General features: G+C 44.7%; 1 protein-coding gene across 1 annotated transcript in view; it reads left to right on the top strand.

The window, feature by feature from the left end:
- Positions 1 to 19,781, top strand: part of DNAH3 (dynein axonemal heavy chain 3) — a 223,910-nt gene that overhangs the window by 96,859 nt on the left and 107,270 nt on the right. The window contains exons 25-33 of the mRNA XM_058440807.1: positions 2,412 to 2,613; positions 4,707 to 4,799; positions 6,871 to 6,981; positions 10,581 to 10,695; positions 13,274 to 13,472; positions 15,130 to 15,238; positions 15,465 to 15,578; positions 16,908 to 17,084; positions 19,152 to 19,243. Of these exons, the coding sequence (XP_058296790.1) occupies positions 2,412 to 2,613; positions 4,707 to 4,799; positions 6,871 to 6,981; positions 10,581 to 10,695; positions 13,274 to 13,472; positions 15,130 to 15,238; positions 15,465 to 15,578; positions 16,908 to 17,084; positions 19,152 to 19,243 (1,212 nt within the window). The remainder of the gene's footprint in view (positions 1 to 2,411; positions 2,614 to 4,706; positions 4,800 to 6,870; positions 6,982 to 10,580; positions 10,696 to 13,273; positions 13,473 to 15,129; positions 15,239 to 15,464; positions 15,579 to 16,907; positions 17,085 to 19,151; positions 19,244 to 19,781) is intronic.

Genomic DNA, 19,781 nt, shown 5'->3' with positions numbered 1-19,781 from the left:
ACTCGAGCCTGGGTGACAGGGCGAGACTCTCTCTCAAAAAAAAAAAAAAAAAGAATAATAGCACTAATAGCATTTACCTTACACGAGGACCCTGCTTAAGTGCTTTACACTTATTAACTAATTTAATCTTTGTAATACTCTTATGGGTTTGGGAACATTATTATTGTCCCTGTTTTATAAATGAGAAAATAATGATTTGCCCAAAGATACAAGACTGGTAAAATGATCAAGCTAGAATTGATACCCAGGAAGTCTGGTTAAGATATTCAGCCATTTAACCTCTCTGAGCCACATTTTTTCCCTAAGTTAAACACACACATACACACACACCTCAATATTTCTTTATGCATTTTTATGAAATAAAATTAAACACTCTCAGCAAACACTTTGAGAATGTTTTTGATAGCCGCATAATTTAATTTCATCTTGAAAATACAGATTGCTAAAAAAAGATTTTAATTTTAAATTATACAAGTGTATTATTGTTACTCTTATGGCCATTGAGCCTTATTCATTATAGCACATGATGGAGATAGGGGGAGTGTATATCCATAGAGATCACCCATTTGAATTTCACTTGGGAGTGGGAGAAATTGACATCTCATTGGATATTGGTTAGTTGATCAGCAACAAATAATTATTACTCTTTCTACTTACTCAACACTATAGATACAGTGTATTCCTTTGCTTTGCTGAATAACAAATGACCCCAAAAGTTAGAAGTGTGAAACAACAATCACGTATTTAGCTTATAATTCTCTATGTTGGCAGATTGAGCTGGGCTTGGCTGGGTGGTTCTGGCCTCACTGGGGCTCACTCATGACTGCAGTCAGCCATCAGTCAGCATCCTTAATTGCTTGTCTGGTCATTGGCTTCCTACTGGCTGTACAACAGGTAGTTGGGCCACATATCTTTTATCCTGTAGAAGACTAGCCTGGGTTTATTTATATGGTGGTGGTCACAGGGTTCCTAAGAGCAGCAAGAGTGAAAGCATCATGGCCTCTTGATGCCTAGGCTTAGAACCTGCACAGACTCATGTTCACTTACATTCTATTAGCCAAAGGAAGACACAGAGCCAGCTCAAGTTTGAGAAATGTGAAAACAGACTCCACCCCTTGATGAGAGGAACTGTAAATATCGTGGCCATTTTTGTAATCCACCATATTTGGTAAAGACCATAATCACACAATCCCTCCATCATAGAACTTTCAGCCTGATGGTCACAGTACAGGTTTGAACACTGGACATTTTCTGAAGGTTTGTTGTTGCTGCTTTTAGACCTGAACAAGAGATGAAATTGTCTTATTATCCCTAATTTAAAAGACACTAGAAGGCTGAGTGCAGTGGCTCACGCTTATCGGCCCAGCACTTTGGGAGGTAAGGTGGATGGATCACTTGAGCCCAGGAGTTCCAGACTAGCCTGGGCAACATGGCAAGACCCCGTCTCTACAAAGTATACAAAAATTAGCCAGACATGGTGGCGTGCACTAATAGTCCCAGCTACTCGGGAGGCTGAGGCAGGAGAATTGCTTGAGCCCTGGAGGCCAAGGCTGTAGTGAGCCATGGTTGCACCATTGCACCCCAGCCAGGGTGACAGAGCAAGACCCTGCCTCAAAAGAAAATAAGATAAAATGAAAGATGGTGGAGGCCTTTGCATGTAAATAGGCTCATTATTAACATTTGCTTTCTTGTATCATGCCTATACAATGTTATTGCACAGATGGAGAGAAGGAAAGACAAGGAAGTCTTTTTCTCCTGCCCCTACCCAGTGGTTCTCAACACTGGCTGCACATTAGAATGACCTGAAATTTTAAAAAATACAAATTTCATCAGCTGCACCCCCAGATCAATTCTATTAGAATCTCTGGACAGTGGAACTGTGGCTCTGGAATTTTGTATAAGCTCCCCAGGTGATTCTAAAGTGCAGCCGAGTTGAGAATTGCTGTTCTATCCGGGCTCCTTTCAACTGATAACACCTACCCCCCAGCCCTATTAAGCCCACATATGTCAGCTTTTATTCTTTCTCTTGTTGTCAGACTCAAAACCATCGCTTCTTGGTCTTTTGACTAAGATCAAGTGTGGTATCTCAGAGTCAAAACCATCTCCAACCTGGGGGTAATGTCTCATGCCAGTAATCCCAGCTACTCAGGAGGCTGAGGAGAGAGGATTGCTTGAGCCCAGGAGTTCAAGTCTAGCCTGGGCAATATGGCAAGACCTCATCTCTTAAGAAAAGCAAAACTCCATCTTCCATGCCCCAGATGAAAAGTGATAAAAGAGAGTGGGCCTTTGTGAAGACCGCAGAACATAGCTGGTATTCACCTAGGTGCGGACTACCTGTCAGAGAGTATCACCTTGCTAGAAAAAGTTCTTGGAAGAGGTTCCAGTTACCATCTTTCTTTGCTTTGAAATAGGTTCTTCTTCCTATCAAATGATGAGCTGCTGGAAATCTTGTCTGAGACAAAGGACCCTCTCCGAGTGCAGCCGCACTTGAAGAAGTGCTTTGAAGGAATAGCCAAGCTTGAGTTTACAGACAATCTGGAAATTGTGGCCATGATCAGCTCGGAAAAAGAAACTGTTCCGTTCATACAGAAAATCTACCCAGCTAATGCCAAGGTAACTCCTCTTACCCATTTTTGGTTCTTTCCTCCATAACGGAGTAAATCAGAGAGCGTATTGGCTAAGCACTGGGACTAAGCACCAGACTGCCTGGGGTATGGAACACTTGGGTTCCACGATGTAACGACTGAAGATTTGGGGAAGTTACTCAATCTTTCTGAGTCTCAGTGTACCCATCTCTAAGATGGGGATTCCACTGCAATCCACATGACATATTAAATTTGTGGATTTTAACCCAACTTGATGTGGAGTCAATTGCAGGAATCAGATCCAATCAGCCGATGCTGTTTAGATTTCCATCTGCAGAGTTCAGCTGAAAGTGATTCAGTTAGACAGGTAGCTTCCTGGGGCACTCATTTTAAAGATCAATAAAACATCATAGAATCAATGAGAGCTATAATGCTACTTAACTCAGGTTTTCATACATATGTCCTTATATAATGAGTAAAGTATAAATTACTTCCATTTCTGCTCAGTGACAGCACCCTCAAGTGGAAATAGACAAGCAAGCTTAGCCTTGCTTTGTTGGCTGCTTTTGCCACCCACACATATAAACTGCAGCAACCAGGAGTCACATTACCAATGCAGACACCAGCTAGCTTACAAGCACCTGAAGTCAACGGCTACAGTTACCTGAAATCCTAACACTAAATAATTTGCTGCATATTTGAATTTCCCTATGGAGCTTTAATCAAAATCCAAATGACCAGGTTGCATCTCATACCAATTAAATCAGGAAGTCTAGGGGTGGGAGTCAGTCATCAGTATTTTTAAAAGATCTCCAAGTGATTTCAAGGAACAGCAAAGTTTGAGACCCACTGGAATAATGCATGAATCAGAGCTGTTCATTTAAAAGATGCAATTTATTTTATGAACTGACAACAATGTTTCATTTGCCTCCTGAGAAGTTGTCTGTTTCAGAAAATGACATGAAAGTAATGCATATTAAAAATGGGCCAGGCGCGGTGGCTCACACCTGTAATCCCAGCACTTTGGGAGGCCGAGGCGGGTGGATCACCTAAGGTCAGGAGTTTGAGACCAGCCTGGCCAACATGGCAAAACCCTGTTTCTACTAAAACGCTGGGTGTAGTGGCACATGCTGTAATCCCAGTGACTTGGGAGGCTGAGGCAGGAGAATCGCTTGAACCCGGGAGGCGGAAGTTGCAATGATCCGAGATCACACCATTGCACTCCAGCCTTGGGTAACAAGAGTGAAACTCCGTCTCAAAAAAAAAAAAAAAAAAAAAAAAGGCCTATTGCCCCTTTAGAAGGCATACGCTTCTGAGAATACACAACATAAGTGTAAAGCAGATAAAGAATATTGGAATATTGGCTGGGGCCAGGGCCGGGTGCCATGGCTCACACCTGTAATCCCAGCACTTTGGGAGGCTGAGGCAGGAGGATCTCTTGAGGCCAGGAAATCAAGACCAGCCTGGGCAACATAGACCATGGCTCTACAGAAAAATTTGAAAGTTAGCCGGGCATGGTGGCATGTGCCTGTAGTCCCAGTTACTCAGGAGGCTGAGTCAGGAGAGTCACTTGGGCCCAGGAGTTCAAGGCTGCAGTGAGCCAGGATCGTGCCACCGCACTCCAGTCTGGATGACAGAGCAAGGCTCTGTCTCTCTCTTTAAAAAAAAAAAGAGACCAGGCGCAGTGGTTCACACCTGTAATCCCAGCACTTTGGAGGCCAAGGTGGGCAGATCACGAGGTCAGGAGGTCAAGATCATCCTGGCCAACATGGTGAAACCCCGTCTCTACTAAAAATACAAAATTCATCAGCCACAGTGGTAGTGCACGCCTGTAATCCCAGCTACTTAGGAGGCTGAGGCAGGAGAATCGCTGGAACCAGGGAGTCGGAGGTTGCAGTGAGCCAAGATCGTGACACTGCACTTCAGCCTGGTGGCAGAGTGAGACTCCTTGTCAAAAAAAAAAAAAAGAACGGGAAGAGAGAGAATATTGACTTGAAAAGGTGCCAAGCCTTTGGCATCCCTCCAGCCATGTCCAGAGAGAAAGCTGTATTCTGCCCACTCTCCCTCCCTCTGGGCTTTGGTTGACTGTTGCACCCTCTCTCTGTCTGTCTTGCTCCATAGGGCATGGTGGAAAAGTGGCTCCAGCAGGTGGAGCAGATGATGCTGGCCAGTATGCGAGAAGTCATTGAACTCGGGATTGAAGCATATGTCAAGGTAAACAAGAATTGGGGTACACATGCCAGGACACTAGTGCACTGAAGAGAACGTTGGGGAGAAGTTTCATGTATCAGTAGTTCGGTTGGACCCTCTGCCTTCTACCAAAACTTGTCCCTCTGCACCTCTCTTTCCTTTACCTGTGAACCCTGGGGCAATGAACCTATTCCTGGTGAAATGTTGGCAGTCAGAAGCAGGTGATGCAAGAGAAGAGGGTTAGCTGGAACCCTCTGGTTGCCACGGACCAGTCCTTTTTGTCAAATGGGATTAATGGCACAAGATCTATTTAGAGTCCCTTCCAATTAATAATTCATTTACCTTACAGATGCCCTGAATGGCATAACTCATTATGTTCCCAAAGCTTAAAGGGAAACAGGTATGACATAAGGCTTAAGACAAAAGAACCTTTCAGAATAACTTGGTACCCAGCCTGTGGTCACATTCACGTTGAGTGACTCCAGCTCTCTTTCTTCTTTCTTTTTTTTTTTTTTTTTTTTTTGAGATGGAGTCTCACTCTGTCTCCCAGGGCTAGAATGCATTGGTACGATCTTGGCTCACTGCAACCTCTGCTTCCTGGGTTCAAGCGATTCTCCTGCCTCAGCCTCCCAAGTAGCTGGGACTACAGGCAATCACCACCACACCTAGCTAATTTTTGTATTTTTCATAGAGATGTGGTTTCACCATGTTGGCCAGGCTGGTCTCAAACTCCTGACCTCAAATGATCCACCTGCCTCGGTCTCCCAAAGTGCTGGGATTACAGGCATGAGCCACTGTGCCCGGCTGACTGACTCTAACTTTCTTACTTTCTTATTCCCAGCACCCACAGAACAAAGCAATACTCAACACCCTCACACTAAAGTCCTGGGGACTGACCCTACTGTCCCTTGACATAGTATTTGCATTGTAAAATGAAAGACCAATCCCTTTTCCTATGACATGCTCTGAACCAAAAATTAAAGAAAAGCAGTTACTGGTTTGAAATTATTTCATCCAAATCAAATCTATCAAGTTTTATCCTCAGATCAAACTTTTTCTGTAAAGAGCCAGATAGTAAATATTTTCAACTCTGCAGGCCACATTCCCAATGCAACTATTTTTTTAAATAAATTTGATTGCGTATATTTAAGGTATACAACATAATAAGATATGTATGTATAGTAAATGGGTACTGTAGCTTTGCCCTTGTAGCACAAAAGCATCAGACAATATTTAAATGATGGGCGTGGCTATATTTCTTTTTTTTTAAATTTTTTTAAATTTTATTTTATTTTACTTTAAGTTCTGGGATACATGTGCAGAACATGCAGGTCTGTTACATAGGTATACATATGCCATGGTGGTTTGCTGCACCTATCAACCCATCATCTAGGTTTTAAGCCCCGCATGCATTAGGTATTTGTCCTAACGCTTTCCCTCTCCTTGCCCCCCACCTCCTGACAGGCCCCGATGTGTGATGTTCCCCTCCTTGTGCCCATGTGTTCTCGTTGTTCAACTCCCACTTATGAGTGAGAACATGCGGTGTTTGGTTTTCTGTTCCTGTGTTAGTTTGCTGAGAATGACGGTTTCCAGCTTCCTCCACGTCCCCGCAAAGGACATAAACTCATTCTTTTGTATGCTGCGGCTGTATTTCAATATAATTTTATTTATGAAAAAATTTATATACGTAGTTTGCCCACTCCTGATCTGTAGCTTGAGGGAAAAAATTGTGGGGTGGAGAAACAGCTAAGAAAATTGTGACTGAGCACTGCAATATTATGTAGCCATTAAAAACCAGTAGTTATGAGGACTCTGTGAACATCACCTTGATTATAACTATGGAAAAATTTGATGAATGGGAGCATGGAAAAAATGCAAAGTTGATGAGATGATTGGTGGTTTTTTTTTCTTTTTCATAAAACTCAGAAAGGAAGACATAAATCAGTAATTCCAGAGATGTCAAGCTTTGTAGCGTCTGAGGATGGGGAAGATTTTGTTTTTGTTGTGGTGGTGAGGTGATTGGGGCATGTTTTTGTAAATTCAGTTTAAACCACACGTGAACTGATCCTACAACATGCCCACTGCACTTTTCCAGGTCCCTCGAAATCACTGGGTCTTACAGTGGCCTGGACAGGTGGTTATCTGTGTCTCCTCCATCTTTTGGACCCAGGAGGTGTCCCAAGCCCTGGGGGAAAACACCTTACCGGTAAGTGAACTTGCTGCGAAGCTTACAGAAGAGATCCAAGCATCAATTAGGACTTGAATGATGTATAATTAGAGTAGCCATGTTTTGTTGTCTAAGCAAAAATCATTTGGGCTCATAGCATCGCAGACATCAGGGTTCCCATGAGGACAGTGGGATGGAGAATTTGGGATTTGAGCTGTCCTGCAATTCTATGGTACAAGACCTCTCATAGTCCTTCCCAGACAGAAATTCTGGACTGCAGGATTCTAAGTCTTATACCCTTGGCTTCTGGGGGCCAACCTGGCAGAATTTCTACAAAGGAAGACCTCCTGTATTCTTCCTAAGCCAAGGGGCCTCCTTCTCATCACCCCTACTCCCTCCCGAATGAATCCACCTCCCGTCCTTCCTTCAGCTTTCTTTTGAGACCAAGTGTACTCAAGCATCTGTTTATCCTCAGATCCAAATACACGTATTCCCAGCCAATTGATGCCAATGCTTGACAGTTAAGACCTGGATGGACTTGAGTTCAAATCCTGACACTGTCTCTTGCTAGCTGTGTGACCATGAGCAACTTAACCCGACTCTCAATCTCCTTGTCTGTAACATGCAAGGAATTGTCACACCACATCATAATATTGTGGGAGGGTTAAACGAGATGCCAGTAAATGATTCAGTACTTAGACACGAGGCTGTAAACCCTACAGGGAAGAAGCTATGTCTGCTCTGCTCACTATTATGTTTCCAGGGGTTAACACAGTGCCCAGCACAGAGTAGATGCTCAATAAATATTTGGGGATTTGTTTGTTTGTTTTTAAACTTTTTCTATTTTTTAAACTAGAGACGGGGTCTCACTATGTTGGCCAGGATGGTCTTGAACTCCTGGCCTCAAGCAATCCTCCTTGCCTCAGCCTCCCAAAGTGCTGGGTGCCACCCTGCCTGACCAAATATTTGTTAAATGGATGAATGACAACTTCATACTCAGCCTTTCTTCCATGGTCTAATTCTCCATGAATATCTCACCAGACCTCCTGTTACTCCTCTTAGAGGATTGGCTGTGGATTAGAATATGTTTTAATTTCCTATATTTTGCTGTATAAATTGAAATTAGAACATTAATATTTGGCCAGTGTTTAAACTTATACAGATTCCATATTGATGAACCCTAATAGACATATTGCACTGCACACATACAAACTGCCATCATTTCAAACTTTAGAAACTCTAAAATCCTCTGACTTTTGTGATGGTATCTCTGACTTTTTGTGATGGAGGTGGATTCATGTGCCCCAGTTTTCCCACCCATAGTTAGGGAGAATGTTTCCCATCATACACCCAGGCCCTGGTGTGCATGCATGCTGTGTGATGTGCCTCCGTATCCTAAAGGAAGCAGGTGTTGACACAGAATAATCATCCCTCCCTCCCTCCAACCATTTATTATTCATTTAACAAATATTGGTTTGGCATCTGCTCTGTGCTGGTACTGCTGCTAACAAAGGTAATTAGATGTGAATGAGACAGACATAGTCCCTGTCCTCATGGATTTATAGTCTAGTGGGGGAGAGAAAAAGGCTCTTTTATAGAACTGTGATAAGGAAAGAACACACATCCAGTAAGTATGAGAAGGGAGGGAGGCAGGGAAGGAGGGAGGGTTTAAGGAAGGAAGGAAGAAAGGAAGGGAGAGAGGGAGGGAGGGAGGAAGGGAGGAAGGAAGGGAGGAAAAAAGAAGGGAGGGAGGGAGGAAGGGAGGAAGGAAGGGAGGAAAAAAGAAGGAAGGAAGGAAAGGAGGAAAATAGAAGGAAGGAAAGAGTAAGAGAGTGAGGGGAGGGAAGTTGGGATTGGGGAAGATTTCCCAGAAAAGTGGTGTCTAAGAGGAGACCTGAAATATAAGTAGGGATTAGCTGAGCAGAAAATAGGAGGGAGAGTGTTCCAGAGAGAAGACCTGGAGTATGCAAAAGCCTGAAGATGAACAGCATGGTGTATTCCAGCAGGAAGACACTTTGGTCTAGAATAGCTGAGGAATGAGTGTAGTTAGGAGAGATGTGGGGAGAAGCCCCAACACCACATACACTACCTCATTTAATCCTCAACACAGCTTGAAGAGGCAGCTATAATCATCTAGATTTAGGGCAGGATACGGTGGCTCATGCCTGTAATCCCAATAGTTTGGGAGGCCAAGGTGGGAGGATTGCTTGAGGCCAGGAGTTCAAGACCAGCCTGGGCAACACAGTGAGACCCGATCTCTACAAATAGTTAGCCAGGAGTGATGGTGCATGCCTGTGGTCCCAGCTATTCAGGCAGCTGAGGTGGGAGGATTGCTTGAGCTCAGGAGGTCGAGGTTTCGGTGAGCCACGTTTGTGCCTGTGCACTTCTGCCTAGGTGACAGAGCAAGACCCCATCTCAAAAAAAAAAAAAAAAAAAAAAAAATCTGCATTTGACACACACCAGGAGACTGAGACTCAGAAGCTTAAAATCATTTGCCCAGAGCCACATAGCTAGAAAGTAGGGAAAGTAGGATTTTAACCTAGGGTGGTCTTACTTTTTTTCCTTTTTAAGTTTTCTTTTTATTTTATTTTTTGCCTCTTTAATTTGAAATAACATGAAACTTACAAATAACGCTGAAATTGTAATACAAAGAATTTCCATATATCTTTCATCCAGATTCCTCATATATTAACATCTTAGACAACCATAGTACAGTTATCCAAATCAGGAAATCAACATTGATACGATTTTATTCTCTAACTTATAGACCTTTCTAAAATGGCTAATTTAAATTTTATCATCTTGAAAAAGAAATGACAGGCCAGGCGTGGTGGCTCATGCCTGTATTCCCAGCACTTTGGGAGGCCAAGGTGGGTGAATCACTTGAGGTCAGGAGTTTGAGACCAGCCTGGCCAACATGGTGAAACCCCATCTCTACTAAAAATACAAAGATTAACTGGGTGTGGTGGTGCACACCTGTAGTCCTAGCTATTTGGGAGGCTGAGTCAGGCTCTGTCTCAAATAAATAAATAAATAAATAAAGTTAGCCAATTGCCCTACTGTCTTTTTTTTTTTTTTTTTCTGGACCAGGATGCAATCTAGGATTACATATTGCGTTTTGTTTTTATAGCTCCTTTGTCTCTTTAATGCGAAAAAGTTTCCAGTTTGGGAGGCTAATTCTGATTTACGGTATATACAGTGAAATTCACCTTTTTTAGCATACAGTTCTCAGTTTTGATAAACACATGCATTTGTGTAGGCCATCACAATCAATATATAGGACAGTTCCACACCACCCCAAAAAAATGTCCTCAGGCCCTTTGTAGTCAGTTGCATTCTCTACTCCAAGCCTCCAGTAACTACCAAGGTATTTTCTGCTCACTCCTGTAATTTTGCCTTTTCCACAATACTATAAAAATAAAATCATGCAGTATGAAACCTTCCAAATCTTGCCTCTTTCAGCATAATGCATTAGGAATTCATTCAGAGATTAAGGACTGGGGTAGGGAAAAGGTGGACTTGAGGGATGACACCGGATGGCTTGAGCCATCCGGTGGACCATGATACCATTTCTTGACATGGGGACTGCCAGAGGAAAGTCAGATGTAACCAGTTGTCCCCTTCTCTGCCCCTGCCAGGATTTTCTGAAAAAGAGCAATGATCAGATTGCACAGATTGTCCAGCTGGTGCGAGGGAAGCTGAGCAGTGGAGCTCGACTCACTCTCGGGGCCCTCATGGTCATCGATGTCCACGGTAAGCCAGGGGGCTTCCCCTGCCGTTACTGACTGTCCAGGAGAAGCAGTCTAGTCTTGCTCATCTCAGTTCTCCTGGATGGAATAATTCAGGGTTTCCTTCCTCATTAGGGAGAGCTTTCTCCAACTGAGAGTAAGATGGGGGAGGAAGGAGAGAAGCCAGCGCCAAAGGGCTCTGCATCTCTCCACCTGTATTTCCTCTCCCACCCCCAACCTGATTTCCAGGGACCCTCCAAGCAGGGCTTGTACTGAGACAATGACGGCCAAAGTCATTTCTGAGCTTCACCAATGTGGAATCATTTCCTCGGCTAGCCGTAGCTAATATTTTTGAATGCTTGCTAGGTGCCAGGCTTTGTGCTAAGTGGTTGACATACATTATCTCATTTTCATGGATATTTCACAGATTCAGAACCTGGGGCTTAGAGAGGTAACTAACTTGCTGAGAGGCATACAGCTATAATAGTAAGCAACAGAATCGCCTATGTCTGTCTGCTTCCAAGCCTAAGGGACTGGAAATGGGCAATGTTGCAAGTAGTGGGTGGTGAGAGAGGATGCCTTCCAGCTCCTCCTTTAAAAAGAAGAGGAGGAGGAAGAGGAGGAGGAGGAGGAGGAGGACGAGGAGGAGGAAAAACTGGAGTCTTTATATAAAACAAACCACCCCCACACCCTCACTCCATCACCAAGGAAACTAGGGCTGGACCAGGCTGGTTGCTTGGGAACAGAGTCTCTTGCTCACACACCCAGCTTCCTACTGGCATTTCATGGCATCTCATTCCCCTCAGGTTAATGCTCGCTTCAATCTGATTTCATTAGGTAGACCAGCATAACATCAGGGAGAGAGAAGGGAAAATGTGCTCTTCACACGGCCACATACTCGGCTGTTAAGAATAATTGGTGCAGATGTGGTTATACTGCCCAGGGTACCCCAGTGTGGTTGGGTCCACAAACACAAGCATGCATGTATGCACACATGCACACAATTGCACATACACACTCACACACACATGCAAGTGCACATACACACACTGTATAGTGAAGGCATCCCCAACTCAAACCCTTGAAATTTGCTTTCTTCTTGGATCCCTCAGGCATACCATACTCCTGCCCTATACCCTCTTCCTTGGGAGAACGTATCAGGTTGTTCCCCTATACATTCCCCCAAGAGCCAGGAGGGGAATTAAATTCCTTGGGAAGGAAGAAAAAGCTGTGGATATAATCTTCAAGGACTCTTCCCTGCAGGGTTTTTGATTTCACTGTAATAAAGAAGACTCTGTCACAGAGAGGAAAGAAAGGCTCAATGGAAGCAACCCTTTGAAAAGTGACGTTTCTGAGGTCCTAATTTTGAGTCTGCTGTACTAGCTCTGAGATCGCCATAGCTCTCCACCTGAGTTACCAAAAACATAATGAATGATTCTCATCAGCCTAGATCCACTTTTCAACTTCAAGGCCCTTGTCACTCGGATAAAATTAAATCAGGGCTTACAGTCCCATGAGAGAAAAAAGAAAAGCTAGAAATGTATCTCCCAGCTGGTTTCTCAGGCCCCCAGATGGAAAGGATACATCTAACCATGGATTCTCGGGCTTCCTTCCCCTGCTATATAAGGCCATGCTGATTGCATTCTCCTAGGATATCCTAGGGGCCTGAAACAGGACCAAAAGGGTTATATTGGAAATAGGATGGAATTTGGAGTCACTATGCATTGCAAAGCCCTCTGGCTCAGACTTCCAAGAATTTGGGGATAACAGTAGCTAATACCTGTATAACATTTTCCTATGCCAAGGTCAACTCTCTTTCTCTCTCTATTGTGTCTAGATGTAGATATGTACGTAGGTACATATATATTCATTTATTCATTTAACATAGTACCTATAATGTAGGTACTATGTTATCCCTATTTTACAGATTACACAACTGAAGAACAGAGAGGTTGAGAAACTTACCCAAAGTCACATAGCTAGGGCGTGGTGGAACCAGAATTTGAACCCAGGCAGTCTGATTTCAGAGCACCACCTTTAATAGCTCTGCTGTGCTGTCTGAGAGAAGATAGTGCAGCAGATTCTCTGCCTGGCTTTGGGAGAAAGCAAAGACCAGCTTCTAACAGATATTGCTGCCTGCAGGCTGGGGGTGGGCAAGGAGGCTTGTGAAATCTAAAATTGTTTGGGCTGGGCACAGTGGCTCACGCCTGTAGTCTCAGCACTTTGGGAGGCTGAGGCAGGTGGATCACTTGAGGTCAGAAGTTGGAGACCAGCCTGGCCAACATGTTGAAACCCCATCTCTACTAAAGATACAAAAATTAGCCAGGTGTGGTGGTGTGCGCCTATAATCCCAGCTATTTGGGAGGCCGAGGCAGGAGAATCGCTTGAACCCGGGAGGCAGAGGTTGCAATGAGCCAAGATCATGCCATTGCACTCCAGAGTGGGGGACAGAGCGAGACTCCATCTCAAAAAATAAGTAAAATAAAATAAAATAGTTTGGAGAATGGGGGACCTTGATAACATCCACTTCTAACTGAGGAGCTTATAAAAATGGAGAGTTCTGATGGCTCTGTGTGTGTGTTTCTGCATCTGTGTCCCAACAGCCCGCGACGTGGTGGCCAAGTTATCTGAGGACAGGGTCTCTGATCCGAATGATTTCCAATGGATCTCACAGCTGCGCTACTACTGGGTGGCCAAGGATGTGCAGGTGCAGATTATCAGCACAGAAGCCTTGTATGGCTATGAGTACCTGGGAAACTCCCCCCGGCTGGTGATCACACCCCTCACCGACCGCTGCTACAGGTACACTCTGGAGCTCCTAGATCTGAGGGGTGAATGGAGAACTCCAGGGGAAGAAGACTCTGGGGAGGAAAGTTAGGGATGTCTTGGGTTACCTTTACCCTTCACACTTCAGATTATTAGGTTCTCCGTAGTCCCAAAGATGGGCATGCAAACTAGGTCTTCAGGCTAGAAATGAGAACCCGGTAGGAATTCTAGTGCAAATCAATATATTTGAACCAACAAGTGGAATATTGGTTCACGTCCGTGAACATGACATAGGACTTAACGTAGAGGGCTCTCCAATGGCAGGAATCAAGATGGTGCCTAGAGATCCTATGGCCATAAGATAGATAAGAAGTGAGGTCAAGAACGTAGCCAAGAGGTCTCTATGCTCTGCCAGCCAGTCTCATGAAAAAAGCTGGCCATTCTGTGCTCAGCAAAGTACTCTGACATTTTCTGTGGAACTCAGCCTTTGAGATCGGGATTTTGTGAACTTGTCGGTTTTGTGATGTTTAGATGTTCTTTGCTTTTATATATTTCCTTACAGTGGGAGTTTTTTAGATTGTAAAACTAATACTTGGGAGTATTTTCTCCCTTCAAAATCCTCAACCACTTATTTTTTATGGTCTATAATTTTTGCTCTTCATTCATTTATTTATTCCACTCATTATTCAACAACCATTTTTTGAGGTTTCCTGTGCACCATGCATGACCTCAAGAAACCCTAAATCTAACTGGGGGGTCGGGAGAGACATATTCAAATGATTACAAGATAGAGTGCTAAATGAAAACGTAGAGACTCATACCAAGGGCCATGGAACCGCAGTTATTACATCATTCGTTTCTAACATTTATCTTGCACCTATTATGTGCCAGGAGCTGTATTAATTTACTGAGGTTACGAAATGGAATCAAATATGATTCCTGAATTTAAGAATTCATAATCTAGCTGGGCATGGTGGCTCACGCCTGTAATCTCAGCACTTTGGGAGGCCAAGGTGAGTGGATCACTTGATCCCAGAAGTTTGAGACCAGCCCGCTTGGGCAACATGGCAAAATTCCATCTCTACAAAAAATATGAAAATTACCTGGGTGTGGTGGTGTGTGCCTGTAAGTCCCAGCTACTTGGGAGGCTGAGATGGGAGTATCACTTGGGCCCAGGAGGTCAAGGCTGCAGTGAGCTGTGACCATGCCTCTGCATTCCAGCCAAGGTGACAGAATGAGAACCTGTCTCAAAAGAAAAAAAAGAATTCATAATCTAATTGGAGAAATATATTTTAACCACTCCATTAGCACTGGTGATCTTTGGAATGTGGAGTTTATGAGTATTTTCACTTTTATTGGATTCATTTATATATGTATGCATGTATTCATTTATTCATTCAAATATTCATGGGTGCCACTCATGTGCTGGGCACTGTGCTGGGCTCTGAGGTTACAATGCTGAGTAAAATAGAAATTTTTACGGTGATGTTGTATTGCTCATATAATCGGGAAAATTTTTAACTATTTGGTTGGTGCAAAAGTCATTGTGGCTTTTAGCATTACTTTCAATGGCAAAAACTGCAATCACTTTTGCACTAACCTAAATATTTGTATGAGTCAAAATAAATAAAAAGCCGGTTTCTCTCCTGTGTCTTAGACCTCAAGCACTGAAGTCCTATTTTCTTCCCCATAGGACACTGATGGGAGCTTTGAAGCTGAACCTTGGGGGTGCTCCAGAGGGTCCAGCTGGGACTGGCAAGACAGAAACCACCAAAGATTTGGCCAAAGCCTTGGCTAAGCAGGTAAGGAAATGCCATCTATCCCCTCCTTCTCTTCCAGGCCCTCTCTGCACCCCTACTTGAGAAGTAGGCATGAACTTTAAGGTGGTTTAGCGTTAACAGGCAACATGGGCCCCAGCTCCTTCAAGCAGAGCAAGGAGAGAGGAGCCCACCGCTGTTGAATGGTGCAGGGTAATTCAGATGGGATGGAATCCACCCTGAATGATACCCACATCCTCCCTCTTTCTAGTGTGTGGTCTTCAACTGCTCCGATGGTTTGGATTACAAAGCTATGGGGAAGTTCTTCAAGGGGCTGGCACAGGCTGGAGCATGGGCGTGCTTTGATGAGTTCAACAGGATCGAGGTAACTCTGCCTCTAGGCTGCAGAACAAAGAAGCTGCGCATGGAGGGGCCTTTTTCTTGGCTCTGCACTCCTTAATAACAGGGCCTTATGTCTCTTGTATGGCAGACACGAGAACCTCCAAAGCATGTACTCAGTGAGCTAAACAAAAGGACTCCCAAGGAGATAGATGCATGTTTTATACACATATCCCCATCTCCCCATCATATTAATTCATTCACTTGCCCATAGTAGCTACTGAGCAAATACTATACATCAGATATTCTGCATAAGTTCATGCTACAGAGATGAGCATGAAATGGTTGTATAGCCACGCACAGAGGCTCACACCTGTAATCCTGACACTTTGGGAGGCCAAGGTGGGAGGATCACTTGAGCCCAGGAGTCTGAGACCAGCCTGGGCAACACAGTTGAGACCCTGTCTTTACAAAAATAAAATAGCCTCAGCTATTCAGGAGGCTGAGGCAGGAGGATTGCTTGAGACCAGGAGTTCAAGGCTGAAGTGAGCTTTGATGCCGCCACTGCATTCCAGCCTGGGTGAGGGTGAGACTTTGTCTCAAAGAAAAAAAAAGGTCTTGGCTGAGCACGGTGGCTCACACCTGTTATCTCAGCACTTTGGGAGGCCAGGGCGGGTGGATCATCTGAGGTCAGGAGTTCAAGACCAGCCTGGCCAACATGGTGAAACCCTGTCTCTACTAAAAATATAAAAATTAGCCCGGCATGGTGGTGAGCGCCTGTAATCCCAGCTACTCGGGAGGCTGAAGCAGGAGAATGGCTTGAACCTGGGAGGTGGAGGTTGCAGTGAGCCGAGATCTCACCATTGCACTCCAGGCTGGGAGTGAAACTCTGTCTCAAAAAAAAAAAAAAAAAAAAGGTCTTGCTGTCTAGACTGTTACAATCTAGTAAAGGGAAATAAAAAATTTAATGAAACAAATACCAACATGATAAAAGTCTATAGTAGAAGTACAAAAGATGCATCACAAAAGAGTGTATAATTCTGTTTGGATGATGAGTGAAGATCAGGAAATATAAAAATCCCTGATCTTTGAACCAATAAACACAGAATACCTACTGTGTGTCAAGTACTATGCTACGTGTTGAAACAAAGATAAAGTACTATGGAAACTATTAACACACACGCACACGCACACATGCACAAACCTATATTCTTTTTTCTTACTAAAACCCCAAATCATGCTCCTAATTTTGAATGTGCAGGTGTGGTTTTCGGGTGATTGGGTTCTTTCTTTGCTGCATGGGAGGACTCCGGTAGAGTAGGGTGGTTGTCAGACAGAAGCAGGTGCTCATATCACCTGGGCATTCTCACCCCAGGTAGAAGTGCTGTCTGTGGTCGCTCAGCAGATCCTCAGCATCCAACAAGCCATCATTCGGAAGCTAAAGACATTCATCTTTGAAGGCACTGAGCTCTCTCTGAACCCAACCTGCGCTGTGTTCATCACCATGAACCCCGGGTATGCTGGCAGGGCTGAACTGCCCGACAACCTCAAGGTAAGTGCCAGCAGATATACATGTGGGGTGTGCTTTTTAGAATAGAAACCTCTGGGCCAGGTGCGGCGGCTCACGCCTATAATCTCAGCACTTTGGGAGACCAAGGTGGGCAAATCACCTAGGTCAGGAGCTCGAGATCAGCCTGGCCAATGTGGTGAAACCCCATCTCTACTAAAAATACAAAAATTAGCTGGGCATGGTGGCATGTGCCTGTAATCCCACTCAGCTGCTCAGGAGGCTAAGGCAGAAGAATCACTTGAATGTGGGAGGCGGAGGTTGCGGTGACCGGAGATCACGCCATTGCACTCAGCCTAGGAGACAAGAGTGAAACTCCATCTCAAAAAAAAAACAAAGCGAAAGAAAAGAAACCTCTGGAGGTACCTACCTGGGGGTAAATTTATTCCTCCATCCCCTTGGGTGGAAGCGATAGGAGAGACCCAGCTACACCCATATCCACTGACTTTAGGACATGGTCTACCCCCTGCTACTAATGCATTCTGATTGGTGCCCTGGAGTCTTATTCAGATGGACCACTTCTCTCTGAGAAAAGAGTCAGAGAGATGCTTCAAGTGGCTCCTCCCATCTAGGTCAACATAGGCCAGTGAAGGCCAAGGTAGAATTTGGATCCACATTTCTCTCTCTTTTTTTTTTGAGATGGAGTCTCATTCTGTACCCCAGGCTGGAATGCAGTGGCATGATCTTGGCTCACTGCCACCTCTGCCTCCTGGGTTCAAGTGATTCTCCTGCCTCAGCTTCCTGAGTAGCTGGGACTACGGCCATGCACCACCATGCCCAGCTAATTTTTGTATTTTTAGTAGAGATAAAGTTTCACCATTTTGGCCAGCTGGTCTCGAACTCCTGACCTCAGGCAATCCGCCTGCCTTGGCCTCCCAAAGTACTGGGATTATAGGTGTGAGCCACCAGTCCCAGCCACATTTTTCATTTTTTACTGCCCAGTATTTGTAAGCACTCCCTGCATCCATCCCAGCCAACAGCCATATTAGATCATCACAAGCAGCTTTCACGATGCCGTGGTATAGTAGAAAGCACCCGGGCGTGGTGTCAGGAAGCCTGGATTCTAGCCCTGGCTCTAGTTCTAACTAACTGGGTGACTCAGACAAGTTACTTCTCCTCTAAGATCCAAGATAATGATGCAATAGCTGGTGCATACTGAACACTTACTATGTGCCACATACTCTTGTAAGCACTTCAGTTGCATTCTATCATTTATTCTCATGATAACTCTATGAAGAGGGTAAAGTTAGTCTGTTTTGAGATGAAAGAATAGAGGTCTACAAGGGTTATATAACTTGCCCATGCTAGTCGGTAGCAAAACAAGAACTCAAATCAAGATCTGTCTGGCTGGGCGTGGTGGCTCACACCTTAATCCCAACACTTTGGGAGGCTGAAGCAGTTGGATCATCTGAGGTCAGGAGTTCAAGACCAGCCTGGCCAACATGATGAAACCCCATCTCTACTAGAGATACAAAAAGTAGCCGGGCCTGGTGTTGGGCACCTGTAATCCCCAGGTACTTGAGAGGCTGAGGCACGAGAATCGCTTGAACCTGGGAGGCGGAGGTTGCAGTGAGCCGATATTGTGCCACTGCCCTCCACCTGGGCGACAGAGACTGTCTCAAAAAAAAAAAAAAGAAGATCTGTCCAACTTCAGGATTCTTCTGATGCATATTGGTTCTGCATTCCTAAATGACTTCTGATATCCATGTTGAACACTGGAAAGCTCCAACAGTTGAGTGATGCTATGAGGTGTCCTCATTTGGCATAGGAAAATGAGGTGTGTCAGCACCTAGGGCCTTCCACAGAGCCACTGAGGGACCCAATGTAAGTAACAACATGTACCCACACAGGGCCAGTGGGGAGGTTGGTTGAGCCATGCATTGGCCCACTGAGGGTGGTCCATCTGCACTCACTTGTCCCCCAGTCCTTCTTGCCTTGATTGTCATTGGAGTGGCCTGAATGACCATGCTACTTCCCTTTGCTTCTGTGGATGTGCTTTCCCTCAGTATTCACTGCACGTATTCTGATTCTGATTTGTTGTTTCTTTTCCAGGCCTTGTTCCGGACAGTGGCCATGATGGTCCCAGATTATGCCCTCATTGGAGAAATCTCCCTCTACTCCATGGGGTTTCTGGACTCCAGAAGGTATGTTACATGGATTTTCCAGTGCATTCTAAAGGACTTTAAATAGTGGCTTTTTGCGTGGCGGATTCAAGGTGGTTTGCCTGTTGGAAGAAAAGAGAGAAGCTTGAGAAACTTGCTTCTGCTTACTAGGTGGTCTGAGAGCACACAGCCCTGGCCTTGGTCTTGCCCCATTTCTGACGGGGAAATGGCCCAGATTCCCAGGGCAGGGCCCTGCTGTCTCTTTACATACACCTGAGCTCTATTAAAGAGAGTAGCTACTCATCTTCCCCACCCCTCACTCTAACACATCCATACCCACATTACTAAATGGCTTAAGGCAACAAATAGTATAAGGCCGGGTGTGGTGGCTCATGTCTGTAATCCTAGCACTTTGGCAGGCCAAGGTGGGGGATCGCTTAAGGCCAAGAGTTTGAGACCAGCCTGGCCAACACGGGGAAACCCCATCTCTACCAAAAAATCCAAAAATTAGCTGGGCTTGGTGGTGCGCACCTGTCATCCCAGCTACTCGGGAGGTTGAGGGAGGAGAACCGCTTGAACT

The sequence above is a fragment of the Hylobates moloch genome, unplaced genomic scaffold (genome assembly GCF_009828535.3).
Source record: "Hylobates moloch isolate HMO894 unplaced genomic scaffold, HMol_V3 SCAFFOLD_6, whole genome shotgun sequence".
Taxonomy (NCBI): domain Eukaryota; kingdom Metazoa; phylum Chordata; class Mammalia; order Primates; family Hylobatidae; genus Hylobates; species Hylobates moloch.
The sequence above is the reverse complement of the archived record's forward strand: the minus strand, read 5'-3'. Positions and strand labels throughout refer to the sequence as shown.